A 23,999-nucleotide genomic window follows, 5' to 3' on the forward strand; every position below is an offset into this window, starting at 1 on the left:
ACTGCTGAAGGTGTTGACCGTATACTGCTGAAGGTGTTGACCATATACCGCTGAAGGTGTTGACCATATACTGCTGAAGGTGTTGACCGTATACTGCTGAAGGTGTTGACCGTATACTGCTGAAGGTGTTGACCGTATACTGCTGAAGGTGTTGACCATATACTGCTGAAGGTGTTGACCATATACCGCTGAAGGTGTTGACCATATACCGCTGAAGGTGTGGACCGTATTCTGCTGAATGTATCATGTGATGATATAGGCATGTCTGAATGATCCGCCTTCACGCCAAGATACTCACAAGACTATTTTATATTTGGTGTTTAATAACTGTTTCATACATGTCATCTTGCATTGTCTCATACGTCACGAAGAACCACAAAACCAGTCGAGGTAGTACCTGTATTTGGTGTTTTCACTCTCTACAAAAGCAGCCATATCATTATCATGGTTCATAAGTAACATGTTCTAAGGTGTCTTGATGTTTCCTATCAGGGAGGAAGGAAGTGAAAGATAGTAGCTCTGCCAGCTCTGTATTTCAGGGCTGTTTATCAGAATAGGGAAGCGAAACCTTTCCACTGGAATACAGTTTAATGCATCTCTAGCACCTTCTCAACTGGTAAGAAACGCCCCATGCTCAGACTAAATGCAACACAGAACACTTCTAATAAAGACCAGAGAGGATTATCCCACTGCTGCCACCAATGTAGAGACTGAGGGGATTATCCCACTGCAGCCATCAATGTAGAGACTGAGGGGATTATCCCACTGCTGCCACCAATGTAGAGACTGAGGGGATTATCCCACTGCAGCCATCAATGTAGAGACTGAGGGGATTATCCCACTGCTGCCACCAATGTAGAGACTGAGGGGATTATCCCACTGCAGCCATCAATGTAGAGACTGAGGGGATTATCCCACTGCTGCCACCAATGTAGCGTCTGAGGGGATTATCCAACTGCTGCCACCAATGTAGCGTCTGAGGGGATTATCCCACTGCTGCCACCAATGTAGCGTCTGAGGGGATTATCCAACTGCTGCCACCAATGTAGCGTCTGAGGGGATTATCCCACTGCTGCCACCAATGTAGCGACTGAGGGGATTATCCAACTGTTGCCACCAACGTAGCGTTTGAGGGGATTATCCCACTGCTGCCACCAGTGTAGCGACTGAGGGGAGGGGGAATAGCTGTAACCGGGCCTGAAACAACTAAAATGGTGGGGTGAGCACATTACCTCTGCTGAAATGTCCAGACATTGACAGATGCCATTTCTAAAAAATCACCAGCCCCCATGAATTATATTGTATAACTTGTATATAACTATACCATACACAACAATATTTCCATAATTCAGGGAAAAATAGATTTTTCTAATCTGGGTAAATAAACCATGTTTCTTCCGTGTGTGACGCATGCAGGTCTTGATAAAGCTGTTTCCTCATTCTCTGTCAATGGGAAGTTCGTTTTGCATGGCCCGGTACCCCGGAATCGGATTTTGTTCATTTTAGAACATTCCATTGGTCCTTAAGTGAAATCTCCCCTCAACCCGGGGCACCGGGCCAGCCAGTCCCTCCCCTGGTCCGCCCCCCTGGTCAGGCCTCTACAGAAGCCTCAGTCATTTCTAGGACATCAATAACTTTCACAACAACCGAAGCCCTCAAACTGAACAATTATTCTAGTTTGGACATATCTATTTCTGGCGGATTAAATGACAAATCAAAAGTCTTAATTCTACTCGTATAAAGGAGCGGTTTCGGTTTGTATACATTTTACGCATTCATAATAACCAGAAACGACAACTTCCCTGAATATGTCAACTAGTTTAGACCTGTGGAATATTCCCCTGAGAGCGCTGAATATCAACGTGAGAAAAAGATTGGGACTGTTTTTAAATCCGCGAAACACTGTGGCATCAGACTGGATGTCTGTCGCAGAAAACATGGGTTTCTCTTATTTAGAGATCAAGAATTACGAGGATTGCCAAGATCCAACACGGAAGATTCTAGAGGACTGGCAATCGCGTTGTCCCGGAGCCAAAGTTGGAAAGTTAGTTTCAATTCTGGAAAACGTGGACCGAAAAGACGTTGTGGAGGATCTCCGAGATCTCATTGGTAGGTTAACTCTGCTTTTTATTGCTAAATAATATGACATGTAATCATCTATAAAGGATGAGTGAAACCTGTATATATGTGTGTGTGTTCTGAAATGTGTTATTACAGCCATGTTATACATTAATTACAAAATAACCTTTAGTTGAAGTGTCATTAATTATGATGACCTAATATTGAAATAATTGCTGAGTAACTTGACCTGTGTGTGTGTGTATGTCTGGGTGTATGCACGTCTCTCTGTGTGTGTGTATATGTCTGGGTGTATGCACGTCTCTGTGTGTGTGTGTGTATGTCTGGGTGTATGCACGTCTCTGTGTATAGAGGAGGACTGTAAGAAGTACATAGAGAAACAGAATGAGCCCCCAGTCCAGGTTCCCGAGGTGGACAGCTGTGTCCCCAGAACCCCAGAGAGACAAGGCATCACCCTGCAGGATGACCCAGAAGGTAATAATGTTTTATCGTCTGTAGTACATTACTATCCAATAATAACACTAGTGTTACACACTGGCGGTCTGTAGTTCAGATTACTTTCTTTGTCAAATGTACACAAGGTCCAATCAAAATGTGCCTTCCACTTCATGCCAACCCCCTCTGAATGACAGACATAATGTACAGAGGTTGGAGACACACTGGGCGCCCGGTAGTTGTGGAGAGGTTACGTGCCTTGCTCAATGGCACAATGGCAGGCAATGGCATTTAGGATTTGATACCCAGCAACCCTATGGACGCTAGCTCACTGCCCAACAGATTTTCCCTGTCAGACCTGGGATTTGAACTGACAATCCTCCGGTTGCTGGCCTTCCTCTTTTACCGCTAGGCTACCTGCCGCTCCACACAACTAAATGATAGAAACACTGGTATTACATTCAGTATCATGGTGACTATATCAACTCTGCTTAGCACAACATTACTAAGTAGAGAGACTTGCAAACAGCCTTCTGTGTACAATGGCAGCAGCTTGTCTCTGGCCATTATGCACCAATGTTAATATTTACGACAGTTTATTACCTATTGAGTCACCTCTCTCCTCTGTCTCCTGTTGAGTCTCCTCTCCTCTGTCTCCTGATGTTGAGTCCTCTCTCTCCTGATGTTGAGTCCTCTCTCCTCTCTCTCCTGATGTTGAGTCCTCTCTCCTCTCTCTCCTCTCTCTCCTGATGTTGAGTCCTTTCTCCTCTCTCTCCTCTGTCTCCTCTGTCTCCTGTTGAGTCTCCTCTCCTCTGTCTCCTGATGTTGAGTCCTCTCTCTCCTCTCTCTCCTCTGTCTCCTGATGTTGAGTCCTCTCTCTCCTCTCTCTCCTCTGTCTCCGGATGTTGAGTCCTCTCTCTCCTCTCTCTCCTGATGTTGAGTCCTCTCTCTCCTCTCTCTCCTCTGTCTCCTGATGTTGAGTCCTCTCTCTCCTCTCTCTCCTCTGTCTCCTGATGTTGAGTCCTCTCTCTCCTCTCTCTCCTGATGTTGAGTCCTCTCTCTCCTCTCTCTCCTGATGTTGAGTCCTCTCTCTCCTCTCTCTCCTGATGTTGAGTCCTCTCTCTCCTCTGTCTCCTGATGTTGAGTCCTCTCTCTCCTGATGTTGAGTCCTCTCTCCTCTCTCTCCTGATGTTGAGTCCTCTCTCTCCTCTCTCTCCTGATGTTGAGTCCTCTCTCTCCTCTCTCTCCTGATGTTGAGTCCTCTCTCTCCTCTCTCTCCTCTCTCTCCTGATGTTGAGTCCTCTGTCTCCTCTGTCTCCTGATGTTGAGTCTCCTCTCCTCTCTCTCCTCTCTCTCCTATGTCTCCTGATGTTGAGTCTCCTCTCCTCTCTCTCCTCTCTCTCCTGATGTTGAGTCTCCTCTCCTCTCTCTCCTCTCTCTCCTGATGTTGAGTCATCTCTCTCCTCTGTCTCCTGATGTTGAGTCCTCTCTCTCATCTGTCTCCTGATGTTGAGTCCTCTCTCCTCTCTCTCCTCTGTCTCCTGATGTTGAGTCCTCTCTCCTGATGTTGAGTCCTCTCTCTCCTCTCTCCTGATGTTGAGTCCTCTCTCCTCTCTCTCCTCTGTCTCCTCTGTCTCCTGATGTTGAGTCCTCTCTCCTCTCTCTCCTCTGTCTCCTGATGTTGAGTCCTCTCTCCTCTCTCTCCTGTCTCCTGATGTTGAGTCCTCTCTCTCCTCTCTCTCCTCTCTCTCCTCTCTCTCCTGATGTTGAGTCCTCTCTCTCCTCTCTCTCCTCTGACTCCTGATGTTGAGTCCTCTCTCTCCTCTCTCTCCTCTGTCTCCTGATGTTGAGTCCTCTCTCTCCTCTCTCTCCTGATGTTGAGTCCTCTCTCTCCTCTCTCTCCTCTCTCTCCTGATGTTGAGTCCTCTCTCTCCTCTCTCTCCTGATGTTGAGTCCTCTCTCCTCTCTCTCCTCTGACTCCTGATGTTGAGTCCTCTCTCTCCTCTGACTCCTGATGTTGAGTCCTCTCTCTCCTCTCTCTCCTGATGTTGAGTCCTCTCTCCTCTCTCTCCTCTGTCTCCTCTGTCTCCTGATGTTGAGTCCTCTCTCCTCTCTCTCCTCTGTCTCCTGATGTTGAGTCCTCTCTCCTCTCTCTCCTCTGTCTCCTGATGTTGAGTCCTCTCTCTCCTCTCTCTCCTCTCTCTCCTCTCTCTCCTGATGTTGAGTCCTCTCTCTCCTCTCTCTCCTCTGACTCCTGATGTTGAGTCCTCTCTCTCCTCTCTCTCCTCTGTCTCCTGATGTTGAGTCCTCTCTCTCCTCTCTCTCCTGATGTTGAGTCCTCTCTCTCCTCTCTCTCCTCTCTCTCCTGATGTTGAGTCCTCTCTCTCCTCTCTCTCCTGATGTTGAGTCCTCTCTCCTCTCTCTCCTCTGACTCCTGATGTTGAGTCCTCTCTCTCCTCTGACTCCTGATGTTGAGTCCTCTCTCTCCTCTGTCTCCTGATGTTGAGTCCTCTCTCTCCTCTCTCTCTTGATGTTGAGTCCTCTCTCTCCTCTCTCTCCTGATGTTGAGTCCTCTCTCTCCTCTCTCTCCTGATGTTGAGTCCTCTCTCCTCTCTCTCCTCTCTCTCCTGATGTTGAGTCCTCTCTCTCCTCTCTCTCCTGATGTTGAGTCCTCTCTCCTCTCTCTCCTGATGTTGAGTCAACTCTCTCCTCTCTCTCCTCTCTCCAGGGGGTATACCGGAGCTGTTTGATGCCTTTATCTGCTACTGTCAGAGTGACTTTGACTTTGTTCATGAGATGATCCAGCAGTTGGAGCAGACGGACCACAAGTTGAAGCTGTGTGTGTTTGACCGGGACGTCCTGCCTGGATCATGTGTCTGGACTATCACCGGCGAACTCATCGAGAAAAGGCAAGTTGAGGCCCTGCTCAATTTAAGCAGCGCCACAGTGGCGTCGTCGAGATCCACGGCCACTTATTGGCTGTGTTCTGTTTCTGTTTTAATGGCTCATCCTCATGTTTTCAGAATTGTATTAGCTCAAGAGATGGGTTCTGCTATGCAAAAGCATGTTACAGCGAAGAGGGTGATGGTTATGGCTGGATAATACTGTATGTTGTTGATCTGTAGGGGTTATGGCTGGATAATACTGTATGTTGATCTGTAGGGGGTTATGGCTGGATAATAATGTATGTTGATCTGTAGGGGGTTATGGCTGGATAATAATGTATGTTGATCTGTAGGGGGTTATGGCTGGATAATACTGTATGTTGATCTGTAGGGGGTTATGGCTGGATAATACTGTATGTTGTTGATCTGTAGGGGGTTATGGCTGGATAATACTGTATGTTGATCTGTAGGGGTTATGGCTGGATAATACTGTATGTTGTTGATCTGTAGGGGTTATGGCTGGATAATACTGTATGTTGTTGATCTGTAGGGGTTATGGCTGGATAATACTGTATGTTGATCTGTAGGGGGTTATGGCTGGATAATACTGTATGTTGTTGATCTGTAGGGGGTTATGGCTGGATAATACTGTATGTTGTTGATCTGTAGGGGGTTATGGCTGGATAATACTGTATGTTGTTGATCTGTAGGGGGTTATGGCTGGATAATACTGTATGTTGATCTGTAGGGGGTTATGGCTGGATAATACTGTATGTTGATCTGTAGGGGTTATGGCTGGATAATACTGTATGTTGATCTGTAGGGGTTATGGCTGGATAATACTGTATGTTGATCTGTAGGGGGTTATGGCTGGATAATACTGTATGTTGATCTGTAGGGGTTATGGCTGGATAATACTGTATGTTGATCTGTAGGGGGTTATGGCTGGATAATACTGTATGTTGATCTGTAGGGGTTATGGCTGGATAATACTGTATGTTGTTGATCTGTAGGGGGTTATGGCTGGATAATACTGTATGTTGTTGATCTGTAGGGGGTTATGGCTGGATAATAATGTATGTTGATCTGTAGGGGGTTATGGCTGGATAATACTGTATGTTGTTGATCTGTAGGGGGTTATGGCTGGATAATACTGTATGTTGTTGATCTGTAGGGGTTATGGCTGGATAATACTGTATGTTGATCTGTAGGGGGTTATGGCTGGATAATACTGTATGTTGATCTGTAGGGGTTATGGCTGGATAATACTGTATGTTGATCTGTAGGGGTTATGGCTGGATAATACTGTATGTTGATCTGTAGGGGGTTATGGCTGGATAATACTGTATGTTGTTGATCTGTAGGGGTTATGGCTGGATAATACTGTATGTTGTTGATCTGTAGGGGTTATGGCTGGATAATACTGTATGTTGTTGATCTGTAGGGGTTATGGCTGGATAATACTGTATGTTGATCTGTAGGGGTTATGGCTGGATAATACTGTATGTTGTTGATCTGTAGGGGGTTATGGCTGGATAATACTGTATGTTGATCTGTAGGGGGTTATGGCTGGATAATACTGTATGTTGATCTGTAGGGGGTTATGGCTGGATAATACTGTATGTTGATCTGTAGGGGGTTATGGCTGGATAATACTGTATGTTGTTGATCTGTAGGGGTTATGGCTGGATAATACTGTATGTTGATCTGTAGGGGGTTATGGCTGGATAATACTGTATGTTGATCTGTAGGGGGTTATGGCTGGATAATAATGTATGTTGATCTGTAGGGGGTTATGGCTGGATAATACTGTATGTTGTTGATCTGTAGGGGTTATGGCTGGATAATACTGTATGTTGTTGATCTGTAGGGGTTATGGCTGGATAATACTGTATGTTGATCTGTAGGGGTTATGGCTGGATAATACTGTATGTTGATCTGTAGGGGGTTATGGCTGGATAATACTGTATGTTGATCTGTAGGGGTTATGGCTGGATAATACTGTATGTTGATCTGTAGGGGTTATGGCTGGATAATACTGTATGTTGTTGATCTGTAGGGGGTTATGGCTGGATAATACTGTATGTTGTTGATCTGTAGGGGTTATGGCTGGATAATACTGTATGTTGTTGATCTGTAGGGGTTATGGCTGGATAATACTGTATGTTGTTGATCTGTAGGGGTTATGGCTGGATAATACTGTATGTTGTTGATCTGTAGGGGTTATGGCTGGATAATACTGTATGTTGATCTGTAGGGGTTATGGCTGGATAATACTGTATGTTGATCTGTAGGGGTTATGGCTGGATAATACTGTATGTTGATCTGTAGGGGTTATGGCTGGATAATACTGTATGTTGTTGATCTGTAGGGGGTTATGGCTGGATAATACTGTATGTTGTTGATCTGTAGGGGGTTATGGCTGGATAATACTGTATGTTGATCTGTAGGGGGTTATGGCTGGATAATACTGTATGTTGATCTGTAGGGGGTTATGGCTGGATAATACTGTATGTTGATCTGTAGGGGTTATGGCTGGATAATACTGTATGTTGATCTGTAGGGGGTTATGGCTGGATAATACTGTATGTTGATCTGTAGGGGGTTATGGCTGGATAATACTGTATGTTGATCTGTAGGGGTTATGGCTGGATAATACTGTATGTTGTTGATCTGTAGGGGTTATGGCTGGATAATACTGTATGTTGTTGATCTGTAGGGGTTATGGCTGGATAATACTGTATGTTGATCTGTAGGGGTTATGGCTGGATAATACTGTATGTTGATCTGTAGGGGTTATGGCTGGATAATACTGTATGTTGATCTGTAGGGGTTATGGCTGGATAATACTGTATGTTGATCTGTAGGGGTTATGGCTGGATAATACTGTATGTTGATCTGTAGGGGTTATGGCTGGATAATACTGTATGTTGATCTGTAGGGGGTTATGGCTGGATAATACTGTATGTTGATCTGTAGGGGTTATGGCTGGATAATACTGTATGTTGTTGATCTGTAGGGGGTTATGGCTGGATAATACTGTATGTTGTTGATCTGTAGGGGTTATGACTGGATAATACTGTATGTTGATCTGTAGGGGTTATGGCTGGATAATACTGTATGTTTGATCTGTAGGGGGTTATGGCTGGATAATACTGTATGTTGTTGATCTGTAGGGGTTATGGCTGGATAATACTGTATGTTGATCTGTAGGGGTTATGGCTGGATAATACTGTATGTTGTTGATCTGTAGGGGTTATGGCTGGATAATACTGTATGTTGATCTGTAGGGGGTTATGGCTGGATAATACTGTATGTTGATCTGTAGGGGTTATGGCTGGATAATACTGTATGTTGATCTGTAGGGGTTATGGCTGGATAATACTGTATGTTGTTGATCTGTAGGGGGTTATGGCTGGATAATACTGTATGTTGATCTGTAGGGGTTATGGCTGGATAATACTGTATGTGTTGATCTGTAGGGGTTATGGCTGGATAATACTGTATGTTGATCTGTAGGGGGTTATGGCTGGATAATACTGTATGTTGTTGATCTGTAGGGGTTATGGCTGGATAATACTGTATGTTGATCTGTAGGGGTTATGGCTGGATAATACTGTATGTTGATCTGTAGGGGTTATGGCTGGATAATACTGTATGTTGTTGATCTGTAGGGGTTATGGCTGGATAATACTGTATGTTGATCTGTAGGGGTTATGGCTGGATAATACTGTATGTTGATCTGTAGGGGTTATGGCTGGATAATACTGTATGTTGTTGATCTGTAGGGGTTATGGCTGGATAATACTGTATGTTGATCTGTAGGGGTTATGGCTGGATAATACTGTATGTTGTTGATCTGTAGGGGTTATGGCTGGATAATACTGTATGTTGTTGATCTGTAGGGGTTATGGCTGGATAATACTGTATGTTGATCTGTAGGGGTTATGGCTGGATAATACTGTATGTTGATCTGTAGGGGTTATGGCTGGATAATACTGTATGTTGTTGATCTGTAGGGGTTATGGCTGGATAATACTGTATGTTGATCTGTAGGGGTTATGGCTGGATAATACTGTATGTTGATCTGTAGGGGTTATGGCTGGATAATACTGTATGTTGATCTGTAGGGGTTATGGCTGGATAATACTGTATGTTGATCTGTAGGGGTTATGGCTGGATAATACTGTATGTTGATCTGTAGGGGTTATGGCTGGATAATACTGTATGTTGTTGATCTGTAGGGGTTATGGCTGGATAATACTGTATGTTGATCTGTAGGGGTTATGGCTGGATAATACTGTATGTTGATCTGTAGGGGTTATGGCTGGATAATACTGTATGTTGATCTGTAGGGGTTATGGCTGGATAATACTGTATGTTGATCTGTAGGGGTTATGGCTGGATAATACTGTATGTTGATCTGTAGGGGTTATGGCTGGATAATACTGTATGTTGTTGATCTGTAGGGGTTATGGCTGGATAATACTGTATGTTGTTGATCTGTAGGGGTTATGGCTGGATAATACTGTATGTTGTTGATCTGTAGGGGTTATGGCTGGATAATACTGTATGTTGATCTGTAGGGGTTATGGCTGGATAATACTGTATGTTGTTGATCTGTAGGGGTTATGGCTGGATAATACTGTATGTTGTTGATCTGTAGGGGTTATGGCTGGATAATACTGTATGTTGTTGATCTGTAGGGGTTATGGCTGGATAATACTGTATGTTGTTGATCTGTAGGGGTTATGGCTGGATAATACTGTATGTTGTTGATCTGTAGGGGTTATGGCTGGATAATACTGTATGTTGATCTGTAGGGGTTATGGCTGGATAATACTGTATGTTGATCTGTAGGGGTTATGGCTGGATAATACTGTATGTTGATCTGTAGGGGTTATGGCTGGATAATACTGTATGTTGATCTGTAGGGGTTATGGCTGGATAATACTGTATGTTGATCTGTAGGGGTTATGGCTGGATAATACTGTATGTTGTTGATCTGTAGGGGTTATGGCTGGATAATACTGTATGTTGATCTGTAGGGGTTATGGCTGGATAATACTGTATGTTGTTGATCTGTAGGGGTTATGGCTGGATAATACTGTATGTGTTGATCTGTAGGGGTTATGGCTGGATAATACTGTATGTTGTTGATCTGTAGGGGTTATGGCTGGATAATACTGTATGTTGATCTGTAGGGGTTATGGCTGGATAATACTGTATGTTGTTGATCTGTAGGGGTTATGGCTGGATAATACTGTATGTTGATCTGTAGGGGTTATGGCTGGATAATACTGTATGTTGATCTGTAGGGGTTATGGCTGGATAATACTGTATGTTGATCTGTAGGGGTTATGGCTGGATAATACTGTATGTTGTTGATCTGTAGGGGTTATGGCTGGATAATACTGTATGTTGATCTGTAGGGGTTATGGCTGGATAATACTGTATGTTGATCTGTAGGGGTTATGGCTGGATAATACTGTAGTGTTGATCTGTAGGGGTTATGGCTGGATAATACTGTATGTTGTTGATCTGTAGGGGTTATGGCTGGATAATACTGTATGTTGATCTGTAGGGGTTATGGCTGGATAATACTGTATGTTGATCTGTAGGGGTTATGGCTGGATAATACTGTATGTTGTTGATCTGTAGGGGTTATGGCTGGATAATACTGTATGTTGTTGATCTGTAGGGGTTATGGCTGGATAATACTGTATGTGTTGATCTGTAGGGGTTATGGCTGGATAATACTGTATGTTGATCTGTAGGGGTTATGGCTGGATAATACTGTATGTTGATCTGTAGGGGTTATGGCTGGATAATACTGTATGTTGATCTGTAGGGGTTATGGCTGGATAATACTGTATGTTGATCTGTAGGGGTTATGGCTGGATAATACTGTATGTTGTTGATCTGTAGGGGTTATGGCTGGATAATACTGTATGTTGTTGATCTGTAGGGGTTATGGCTGGATAATACTGTATGTTGATCTGTAGGGGTTATGGCTGGATAATACTGTATGTTGATCTGTAGGGGTTATGGCTGGATAATACTGTATGTTGATCTGTAGGGGTTATGGCTGGATAATACTGTATGTTGTTGATCTGTAGGGGGTTATGGCTGGATAATACTGTATGTTGATCTGTAGGGGTTATGGCTGGATAATACTGTATGTTGATCTGTAGGGGTTATGGCTGGATAATACTGTATGTTGATCTGTAGGGGTTATGGCTGGATAATACTGTATGTTGTTGATCTGTAGGGGGTTATGGCTGGATAATACTGTATGTTGATCTGTAGGGGTTATGGCTGGATAATACTGTATGTTGTTGATCTGTAGGGGTTATGGCTGGATAATACTGTATGTTGATCTGTAGGGGTTATGGCTGGATAATACTGTATGTTGTTGATCTGTAGGGGTTATGGCTGGATAATACTGTATGTGTGATCTGTAGGGGTTATGGCTGGATAATACTGTATGTTGTTGATCTGTAGGGGTTATGGCTGGATAATACTGTATGTTGATCTGTAGGGGTTATGGCTGGATAATACTGTATGTTGATCTGTAGGGGTTATGGCTGGATAATACTGTATGTTGATCTGTAGGGGTTATGGCTGGATAATACTGTATGTTGATCTGTAGGGGTTATGGCTGGATAATACTGTATGTTGTTGATCTGTAGGGGTTATGGCTGGATAATACTGTATGTTGTTGATCTGTAGGGGTTATGGCTGGATAATACTGTATGTTGTTGATCTGTAGGGGTTATGGCTGGATAATACTGTATGTTGATCTGTAGGGGTTATGGCTGGATAATACTGTATGTTGTTGATCTGTAGGGGTTATGGCTGGATAATACTGTAGTGTTGATCTGTAGGGGTTATGGCTGGATAATACTGTATGTGTGATCTGTAGGGGTTATGGCTGGATAATACTGTATGTTGATCTGTAGGGGGTTATGGCTGGATAATACTGTATGTTGATCTGTAGGGGTTATGGCTGGATAATACTGTATGTTGATCTGTAGGGGTTATGGCTGGATAATACTGTATGTTGATCTGTAGGGGTTATGGCTGGATAATACTGTATGTTGTTGATCTGTAGGGGTTATGGCTGGATAATACTGTATGTTGTTGATCTGTAGGGGTTATGGCTGGATAATACTGTATGTTGATCTGTAGGGGTTATGGCTGGATAATACTGTATGTTGATCTGTAGGGGTTATGGCTGGATAATACTGTATGTTGATCTGTAGGGGTTATGGCTGGATAATACTGTATGTTGTTGATCTGTAGGGGGTTATGGCTGGATAATACTGTATGTTGATCTGTAGGGGTTATGGCTGGATAATACTGTATGTTGTTGATCTGTAGGGGTTATGGCTGGATAATACTGTATGTTGATCTGTAGGGGTTATGGCTGGATAATACTGTATGTTGATCTGTAGGGGTTATGGCTGGATAATACTGTATGTTGATCTGTAGGGGTTATGGCTGGATAATACTGTATGTTGATCTGTAGGGGTTATGGCTGGATAATACTGTATGTTGATCTGTAGGGGTTATGGCTGGATAATACTGTATGTTGTTGATCTGTAGGGGTTATGGCTGGATAATACTGTATGTTGATCTGTAGGGGTTATGGCTGGATAATACTGTATGTTGATCTGTAGGGGTTATGGCTGGATAATACTGTATGTTGATCTGTAGGGGTTATGGCTGGATAATACTGTATGTTGTTGATCTGTAGGGGTTATGGCTGGATAATACTGTATGTTGTTGATCTGTAGGGGTTATGGCTGGATAATACTGTATGTTGATCTGTAGGGGTTATGGCTGGATAATACTGTATGTTGATCTGTAGGGGTTATGGCTGGATAATACTGTATGTGTTGATCTGTAGGGGTTATGGCTGGATAATACTGTATGTTGATCTGTAGGGGTTATGGCTGGATAATACTGTATGTTGATCTGTAGGGGTTATGGCTGGATAATACTGTATGTTGTTGATCTGTAGGGGTTATGGCTGGATAATACTGTATGTTGATCTGTAGGGGTTATGGCTGGATAATACTGTATGTTGATCTGTAGGGGTTATGGCTGGATAATACTGTATGTTGATCTGTAGGGGGTTATGGCTGGATAATACTGTATGTTGATCTGTAGGGGTTATGGCTGGATAATACTGTATGTTGATCTGTAGGGGTTATGGCTGGATAATACTGTATGTTGATCTGTAGGGGTTATGGCTGGATAATACTGTATGTTGTTGATCTGTAGGGGTTATGGCTGGATAATACTGTATGTTGTTGATCTGTAGGGGGTTATGGCTGGATAATACTGTATGTTGATCTGTAGGGGTTATGGCTGGATAATACTGTATGTTGATCTGTAGGGGTTATGGCTGGATAATACTGTATGTTGTTGATCTGTAGGGGTTATGGCTGGATAATACTGTATGTTGTTGATCTGTAGGGGTTATGGCTGGATAATACTGTATGTTGATCTGTAGGGGTTATGGCTGGATAATACTGTATGTTGATCTGTAGGGGGTTATGGCTGGATAATACTGTATGTTGATCTGTAGGGGTTATGGCTGGATAATACTGTATGTTGATCTGTAGGGGGTTATGGCTGGATAATACTGTATGTTGATCTGTAGGGGTTATGGCTGGATAATACTGTATGTTGTTGATCTGTAGGGGTTATGGCTGGATAATACTGTATGTGTTGATCTGTAGGGGTTATGGCTGGATAATACTGTATGTTGTTGATCTGTAGGGGTTATGGCTGGATAATACTGTATGTTGATCTGTAGGGGTTATGGCTGGATAATACTGTATGTTGATCTGTAGGGGTTATGGCTGGATAATACTGTATGTTGATCTGTAGGGGTTATGGCTGGATAATACTGTATGTTGATCTGTAGGGGTTATGGCTGGATAATACTGTATGTTGTTGATCTGTAGGGGTTATGGCTGGATAATACTGTATGTTGATCTGTAGGGGGTTATGGCTGGATAATACTGTATGTTGTTGATCTGTAGGGGTTATGGCTGGATAATACTGTATGTTGTTGATCTGTAGGGGTTATGGCTGGATAATACTGTATGTTGATCTGTAGGGGTTATGGCTGGATAATACTGTATGTTGATCTGTAGGGGGTTATGGCTGGATAATACTGTATGTTGATCTGTAGGGGTTATGGCTGGATAATACTGTATGTTGTTGATCTGTAGGGGTTATGGCTGGATAATACTGTATGTTGATCTGTAGGGGGTTATGGCTGGATAATACTGTATGTTGTTGATCTGTAGGGGTTATGGCTGGATAATACTGTATGTTGTTGATCTGTAGGGGTTATGGCTGGATAATACTGTATGTTGTTGATCTGTAGGGGTTATGGCTGGATAATACTGTATGTTGATCTGTAGGGGTTATGGCTGGATAATACTGTATGTTGATCTGTAGGGGTTATGGCTGGATAATACTGTATGTTGATCTGTAGGGGTTATGGCTGGATAATACTGTATGTTGATCTGTAGGGGTTATGGCTGGATAATACTGTATGTTGATCTGTAGGGGGTTATGGCTGGATAATACTGTATGTTGATCTGTAGGGGTTATGGCTGGATAATACTGTATGTTGATCTGTAGGGGTTATGGCTGGATAATACTGTATGTTGATCTGTAGGGGTTATGGCTGGATAATACTGTATGTTGATCTGTAGGGGTTATGGCTGGATAATACTGTATGTTGTTGATCTGTAGGGGTTATGGCTGGATAATACTGTATGTTGTTGATCTGTAGGGGTTATGGCTGGATAATACTGTATGTGTTGATCTGTAGGGGTTATGGCTGGATAATACTGTATGTTGATCTGTAGGGGTTATGGCTGGATAATACTGTATGTTGATCTGTAGGGGTTATGGCTGGATAATACTGTATGTTGATCTGTAGGGGTTATGGCTGGATAATACTGTATGTTGATCTGTAGGGGTTATGGCTGGATAATACTGTATGTTGTTGATCTGTAGGGGTTATGGCTGGATAATACTGTATGTTGATCTGTAGGGGTTATGGCTGGATAATACTGTATGTTGTTGATCTGTAGGGGTTATGGCTGGATAATACTGTATGTTGTTGATCTGTAGGGGTTATGGCTGGATAATACTGTATGTTTGATCTGTAGGGGTTATGGCTGGATAATACTGTATGTTGATCTGTAGGGGGTTATGGCTGGATAATACTGTATGTTGATCTGTAGGGGTTATGGCTGGATAATACTGTATGTTGTTGATCTGTAGGGGTTATGGCTGGATAATACTGTATGTGTTGATCTGTAGGGGTTATGGCTGGATAATACTGTATGTTGATCTGTAGGGGTTATGGCTGGATAATACTGTATGTTGTTGATCTGTAGGGGTTATGGCTGGATAATACTGTATGTTGTTGATCTGTAGGGGTTATGGCTGGATAATACTGTATGTTGATCTGTAGGGGTTATGGCTGGATAATACTGTATGTTGATCTGTAGGGGTTATGGCTGGATAATACTGTATGTTGTTGATCTGTAGGGGTTATGGCTGGATAATACTGTATGTTGATCTGTAGGGGTTATGGCTGGATAATACTGTATGTTGATCTGTAGGGGTTATGGCTGGATAATACTGTATGTTGTTGATCTGTAGGGGTTATGGCTGGATAATACTGTATGTTTGATCTGTAGGGGTTATGGCTGGATAATACTGTATGTTGATCTGTAGGGGTTATGGCTGGATAATACTGTATGTTGTTGATCTGTAGGGGTTATGGCTGGATAATACTGTATGTTGATCTGTAGGGGTTATGGCTGGATAATACTGTATGTTGATCTGTAGGGGTTATGGCTGGATAATACTGTATGTGTTGATCTGTAGGGGTTATGGCTGGATAATACTGTATGTTGTTGATCTGTAGGGGTTATGGCTGGATAATACTGTATGTTGTTGATCTGTAGGGGTTATGGCTGGATAATACTGTATGTTGTTGATCTGTAGGGGTTATGGCTGGATAATACTGTATGTTGATCTGTAGGGGTTATGGCTGGATAATACTGTATGTTGTTGATCTGTAGGGGTTATGGCTGGATAATACTGTATGTTGTTGATCTGTAGGGGTTATGGCTGGATAATACTGTATGTTGATCTGTAGGGGTTATGGCTGGATAATACTGTATGTTGATCTGTAGGGGGTTATGGCTGGATAATACTGTATGTTGATCTGTAGGGGTTATGGCTGGATAATACTGTATGTTGATCTGTAGGGGTTATGGCTGGATAATACTGTATGTTGTTGATCTGTAGGGGTTATGGCTGGATAATACTGTATGTTGTTGATCTGTAGGGGGTTATGGCTGGATAATACTGTATGTTGATCTGTAGGGGTTATGGCTGGATAATACTGTATGTTGATCTGTAGGGGTTATGGCTGGATAATACTGTATGTTGATCTGTAGGGGGTTATGGCTGGATAATACTGTATGTTGTTGATCTGTAGGGGTTATGGCTGGATAATACTGTATGTTGTTGATCTGTAGGGGTTATGGCTGGATAATACTGTATGTTGTTGATCTGTAGGGGTTATGGCTGGATAATACTGTATGTTGTTGATCTGTAGGGGGTTATGGCTGGATAATACTGTATGTTGTTGATCTGTAGGGGTTATGGCTGGATAATACTGTATGTTGATCTGTAGGGGGTTATGGCTGGATAATACTGTATGTTGATCTGTAGGGGGTTATGGCTGGATAATACTGTATGTTGATCTGTAGGGGGTTATGGCTGGATAATACTGTATGTTGTTGATCTGTAGGGGGTTATGGCTGGATAATACTGTATGTTGTTGATCTGTAGGGGGTTATGGCTGGATAATACTGTATGTTGATCTGTAGGGGTTATGGCTGGATAATACTGTATGTTGTTGATCTGTAGGGGTTATGGCTGGATAATACTGTATGTTGTTGATCTGTAGGGGGTTATGGCTGGATAATACTGTATGTTGATCTGTAGGGGTTATGGCTGGATAATACTGTATGTTGATCTGTAGGGGTTATGGCTGGATAATACTGTATGTTGATCTGTAGGGGTTATGGCTGGATAATACTGTATGTTGTTGATCTGTAGGGGGTTATGGCTGGATAATACTGTATGTTGATCTGTAGGGGGTTATGGCTGGATAATACTGTATGTTGATCTGTAGGGGTTATGGCTGGATAATACTGTATGTTGTTGATCTGTAGGGGTTATGGCTGGATAATACTGTATGTTGATCTGTAGGGGTTATGGCTGGATAATACTGTATGTTGATCTGTAGGGGTTATGGCTGGATAATACTGTATGTTGTTGATCTGTAGGGGTTATGGCTGGATAATACTGTATGTTGTTGATCTGTAGGGGTTATGGCTGGATAATACTGTATGTTGATCTGTAGGGGTTATGGCTGGATAATACTGTATGTTGATCTGTAGGGGTTATGGCTGGATAATACTGTATGTTGTTGATCTGTAGGGGTTATGGCTGGATAATACTGTATGTTGTTGATCTGTAGGGGTTATGGCTGGATAATACTGTATGTTGATCTGTAGGGGGTTATGGCTGGATAATACTGTATGTTGATCTGTAGGGGTTATGGCTGGATAATACTGTATGTTGTTGATCTGTAGGGGGTTATGGCTGGATAATACTGTATGTTGATCTGTAGGGGTTATGGCTGGATAATACTGTATGTTGTTGATCTGTAGGGGGTTATGGCTGGATAATACTGTATGTTGATCTGTAGGGGGTTATGGCTGGATAATACTGTATGTTGATCTGTAGGGGTTATGGCTGGATAATACTGTATGTTGTTGATCTGTAGGGGTTATGGCTGGATAATACTGTATGTTGATCTGTAGGGGTTATGGCTGGATAATACTGTATGTTGATCTGTAGGGGGTTATGGCTGGATAATACTGTATGTTGATCTGTAGGGGGTTATGGCTGGATAATACTGTATGTTGTTGATCTGTAGGGGTTATGGCTGGATAATACTGTATGTTGTTGATCTGTAGGGGGTTATGGCTGGATAATACTGTATGTTGATCTGTAGGGGGTTATGGCTGGATAATACTGTATGTTGTTGATCTGTAGGGGTTATGGCTGGATAATACTGTATGTTGTTGATCTGTAGGGGTTATGGCTGGATAATACTGTATGTTGATCTGTAGGGGTTATGGCTGGATAATACTGTATGTTGATCTGTAGGGGTTATGGCTGGATAATACTGTATGTTGTTGATCTGTAGGGGTTATGGCTGGATAATACTGTATGTTGTTGATCTGTAGGGGTTATGGCTGGATAATACTGTATGTTGATCTGTAGGGGTTATGGCTGGATAATACTGTATGTTGTTGATCTGTAGGGGTTATGGCTGGATAATACTGTATGTTGATCTGTAGGGGGTTATGGCTGGATAATACTGTATGTTGATCTGTAGGGGTTATGGCTGGATAATACTGTATGTTGTTGATCTGTAGGGGTTATGGCTGGATAATACTGTATGTTGATCTGTAGGGGGTTATGGCTGGATAATACTGTATGTTGATCTGTAGGGGGTTATGGCTGGATAATACTGTATGTTGTTGATCTGTAGGGGGTTATGGCTGGATAATACTGTATGTTGATCTGTAGGGGTTATGGCTGGATAATACTGTATGTTGATCTGTAGGGGTTATGGCTGGATAATACTGCATGTTGTTGATCTGTAGGGGTTATGGCTGGATAATACTGTATGTTGATCTGTAGGGGTTATGGCTGGATAATACTGTATGTTGATCTGTAGGGGTTATGGCTGGATAATACTGTATGTTGATCTGTAGGGGTTATGGCTGGATAATACTGTATGTTGTTGATCTGTAGGGGTTATGGCTGGATAATACTGTATGTTGTTGATCTGTAGGGGTTATGGCTGGATAATACTGTATGTTGTTGATCTGTAGGGGTTATGGCTGGATAATACTGTATGTTGATCTGTAGGTGTAAGCGGATGGTGGTGGTGATATCTGATGAGTACCTGGACAGTGATGCCTGTGACTTCCAGACAAAGTTTGCCCTCAGTCTCTGTCCTGGTAAGTCTCTGTCCTGGTAAGTCTCTGTCCTGGTAAGTCTCTGTCCTGGTAAGTCTCTGTCCTGGTAAGTCTCTGTCCTGGTAAGTCTCTGTCCTGGTAAGTCTCTGTCCTGGTAAGTCTCTGTCCTGGTAAGTCTCTGTCCTGGTAAGTCTCTGTCCTGGTATGTCTCTGTCCTGGTAAGTCTCTGTCCTGGTATGTCTCTGTCCTGGTAAGTCTCTGTCCTGGTATGTCTCTGTCCTGGTAAGTCTCTGTCCTGGTAAGTCTCTGTCCTGGTAAGTCTCTGTCCTGGTAAGTCTCTGTCCTGGTATGTCTCTGTCCTGGTAAGTCTCTGTCCTGGTAAGTCTCTGTCCTGGTAAGTCTCTGTCCTGGTATGTCTCTGTCCTGGTAAGTCTCTGTCCTGGTAAGTCTCTGTCCTGGTAAGTCTCTGTCCTGGTAAGTCTCTGTCCTGGTAAGTCTCTGTCCTGGTAAGTCTCTGTCCTGGTAAGTCTCTGTCCTGGTAAGTCTCTGTCCTGGTAAGTCTATCACTCAGTAACATGTTGTTGCTCTGGAGGTATTTTAAGATGTTGTGGTAGATCAGGTCTGCGTCTGACCTCTTTCCACTTCCTGTTGTTTTTCTCCATGTCAATGTCATGATAGGTTGTTGTCATATTAATGTCATGGTAGGTTGTTGTCATGTTAATGTCATGGCAGGTTGTTGTCATGTTAATGTCATGGTAGGTTGTGTCATATTAATGTCATGGTATGTTGTCATATTAATATCATGGTAGGTTGTCATATTAATGTCATGGTCGGTGGTTGTAGTGCCATATTAATGTCATGGTAGGTTGTTGTCATGGTAGGTTGTTGTCATTAATGTCATGGTAGGTTGTTGTCATTGATGTCATGGTAGCTTGTCATATTGATGTCATGGTAGGTTGTTGTCATTAATGTCATGGTAGCTTGTTGTTATATTGATGTCATGGTAGCTTGTGTCATATTGATGTCATGGTAGCTTGTGTCATATTAATATCATGGTAGCTTGTGTCATATTAATGTCATGGTAGGTTGTTGTCATATTGATGTCATGGCAGGTTGTTGTTGTCACGACTGTTTGGAGGATTGACGGACCAAAACGCAGCATTAGGAAAATAAGCCATCTCCTTTTATTGATGAAGAAGGCAAAACGAAACAAACCCACTACGAACTAACCAAAACAATAAACGATCGTGAAGCTAAATAAACGATGTGCACACACAGGCTACAAACGTTTAACATAGACAACTACTCACATCAAATGAAAGCCTATGGCTACCCTAAATATGGCTCCCAATCAGAGACAACCGAAATCAGCTGTCTCTAATTGGGAACTCATTCAGGCAACCATAGACTCTCCTAGACAACTAAACATACATAGACAACGCTAGACACCTGTACTCAACACAAACCCATATACTACACCCAACACCCCCTTTACCATAGAATCACCCAAAACCAACAAAACACAAACATTCCCCATGTCACACCCTGACCTAACTAAAATAATAAAGAAAACAAAGAATACTAAGGCCAGGGCGTGACAGTTGTTATATTAATGTCATGGTAGGTTGTTGTCATATTAATGTCATGGTAGGTTGTTATAGTGTAATATTGATGTCATGGCAGGTTGTTGTCATATTAATATCATGGTAGGTTGTTGTCATATTAATATCATGGTAGGTTGTTGTCATATTAATATCATGGTAGGTTGTCATATTAATGTCATGGTAGGTTGGTGTAGTGCCATATTAATGTCATGGCAGGTTGTTGTCATATTGATGTCATGGCAGGTTGTTGTCATGGTAGGTTGTTGTCATATTAATATCATGGCAGGTTGTTGTCATGGTAGGTTGTTGTCATATTAATGTCATGGTAGGTTGTTGTCATATTAATATCATGGCAGGTTGTTGTCATGGTAGGTTGTTGTCATATTAATGTCATGGTAGGTTGTTGTAATGTCATGGTAGGTTGGTGTAGTGCCATATTAATGTCATGGTAGGTTGTTGTAGTGCCATATTAATGTCATGGTAGCTTGTTGTCATATTGATGTCATGGAAGGTTGTTATAGTGTCATATTGATGTCATGGTAGCTTGTTATATTGATGTCATGGTAGCTTGTTATATTGATGTCATGGTAGCTTGTTATATTAATGTCATGGTAGCTTGTTGTCATATTGATGTCATGGTAGCTTGTTATATTGATGTCATGGTAGCTTGTTGTCATATTGATGTCATGGTAGCTTGTTGTTATATTGATGTCATGGCAGCTTGTTGTTATATTGATGTCATGGTAGCTTGTTGTTAAATTGATGTCATGGTAGCTTGTTGTGTCATATTAACTGCAGCTCGATTTAACATCTATCTCCTCTCTGAAACCTCTCCTAGGTGCCCGAAGCAAGCGGCTGATCCCTGTGATGTATAGGTCTATGAAGAAACCTTTCCCCAGTATCCTGAGGTTCCTGACGGTGTGTGACTACACACGACCCTGTACACAGTCCTGGTTCTGGGTCCGGCTGGCCAGGGCCCTCTCCCTGCCCTGAATGAATGGTACAGACTTACAGCAACCAATCATCACAGGGGTTCTGCCCCTCTACATCGGGAACAGGCGGAGTACATGTCAGCTCGGTGGTACTGTTACTTTACTGGGGACCGCTGATCGCCTCGGTTTAGTTAACATATTTTATATTCATTTATATTTTATATTCATTCATGTCTTAGTTAGAACAGTTTGTGTATTGTACGTACTACTTTGAACACATAAGATGAGACTTGTAGTAGTTTTCTGAAACCACAGATGGAGTTCCTGGGGTATTCTCCTCTTTTTGTCCTCATCACTGAGAGCCTGATGGCTGGTTCACTCATTACCGATTATATTTGGGTTTAATATGAGATTTCATTCCATCGAAAACGTTTTATATGTTTTCAATATGATATTTTATTCTGAGCCCCATCGCTCATATGGACCAAATATCAACCTGAAGGAATAAATGCTGGGTTTTTTTATATTGCAATTTTTTCACCTGTTAAGAATATTGTATAGATCAGATATCTGCATGGTTGGCAACACATTTTACAATTATTTAGCTAATTGTTTATCTGACGGGTCAGCTCTTTAGTTTTCATATCCTCCTTCCTCCTGTCATGGCGGCCATGTCTCCTCAGATGAGAGATATCAGCCTGTGACTTCCTCCTGTCATGGCGGCCATATTGTCTCCTCAGATGAGAGATATTAGTCTGTCATGACGGCCATGTTGTCTCCTCAGATGAGAGATATCAGCCTGTGACTTCCTCCTGTCATGGCGGCCATATTGTCTCCTCAGATGAGAGATATTAGCCTGTCATGACGGCCATGTTGTCTCCTCAGATGAGAGATATCAGCCTGCGACTTCCTCCTGTCATGGCGGCCATGTTGTCTCCTCAGATGAGAGATTGCAGCCTGCGACTTCCTCCTGTCATGACGGCCATGTTGTCTCCTCAGCCTGTGACACCCTGTTTCAGTACAGAGCAGAGAGACTGTCACCTGGCACATTCACCACACTTTATAAAGCTGTATATATCCACCAATACTGTAAAAACAATGTAAAGAAATGGGAGAAGGACAGCAAGTGATAAGGGACTTTGTCAGCGATGTAACTGGGCATTTCCAAATGTATCCTGTGACTGTTTCTCTGGTAACTACTGGAAGTATATTTTGTGTTTCTTTATTTCATCTGCTCTGTTTTTCTATTAAAAAACATCTTTATTAAGCTTCCTAATGTCTACCAGCGTACTTCCTGTATGGCATGACAATTACTTTCAGGATTGTAACTAGTGAGTCACACAGTAGGACCTGGTCCGGCGGTACCACAGTAGGGCCTGGTCCGGCGGTACCACAGTAGGGCCTGGTCCGGCGGTACCACAGTAGGGCCTGGTCCGGCGGTACCACAGTAGGGCCTGGTCCAGCCCTACATGCAGCAGCTACTCTTCCTGGGGTTCATTAACTACTGAATATACAGCAGCTACTCTTCCTGGGGTCCATTAACTACTGAATATACAGCAGCTACTCTTCCTGGGGTTCATTAACTACTGAATATACAGCAGCTACTCTTCCTGGGGTTCATTAACTACTGAATATACAGCAGCTACTCTTCCTGGGGTTCATTAACTACTGAATATACAGCAGCTACTCTTCCTGGGGTTCATTAACTACTGAATATACAGCAGCTACTCTTCCTGGGGTTCATTAACTACTGAATATACAGCAGCTACTCTTCCTGGGGTTCATTAACTACTGAATATACAGCAGCTACTCTTCCTGGGGTCCATTAACTACTGAATATACAGCAGCTACTCTTCCTGGGGTCCATTAACTACTGAATATACAGCAGCTACTCTTCCTGGGGTTCATTAACTACTGAATATGCAGCAGCTACTCCTCCTGGGGTTCATT

General features: G+C 42.6%; 1 protein-coding gene across 1 annotated transcript; it reads left to right on the forward strand.

The window, feature by feature from the left end:
- Nucleotides 1-1,573: 1,573 nt before the first annotated feature.
- On the forward strand, nucleotides 1,574-23,321 carry myd88 (MYD88 innate immune signal transduction adaptor). Its single transcript, XM_055928157.1, has 5 exons — nucleotides 1,574-2,109; nucleotides 2,431-2,553; nucleotides 5,243-5,423; nucleotides 19,464-19,555; nucleotides 21,956-23,321. Exons 1-5 carry the CDS (start codon nucleotides 1,809-1,811, stop codon nucleotides 22,108-22,110), a joined length of 852 nt encoding a protein of 283 aa, XP_055784132.1. The 5' UTR covers nucleotides 1,574-1,808; the 3' UTR covers nucleotides 22,111-23,321.
- Nucleotides 23,322-23,999: the final 678 nt, after the last annotated feature.

Source organism: Salvelinus fontinalis, chromosome 7, assembly GCF_029448725.1.
Source record: "Salvelinus fontinalis isolate EN_2023a chromosome 7, ASM2944872v1, whole genome shotgun sequence".
In the NCBI taxonomy this organism is placed as follows: Eukaryota; Metazoa; Chordata; class Actinopteri; order Salmoniformes; family Salmonidae; genus Salvelinus; species Salvelinus fontinalis.

Excerpts from the sequence above, each read along its gene's own strand:
- myd88 (XM_055928157.1), top strand. The coding sequence starts at position 1,809 with ATGTCAACTAGTTTAGACCTGTGGAATATTCCCCTGAGAGCGCTGAAT. Across the intron at positions 2,110-2,430 it reads GGATCTCCGAGATCTCATTG|AGGAGGACTGTAAGAAGTAC; the intron begins GTAGGTTAACTC and ends CTCTGTGTATAG. Across the intron at positions 2,554-5,242 it reads CCTGCAGGATGACCCAGAAG|GGGGTATACCGGAGCTGTTT; the intron begins GTAATAATGTTT and ends TCCTCTCTCCAG.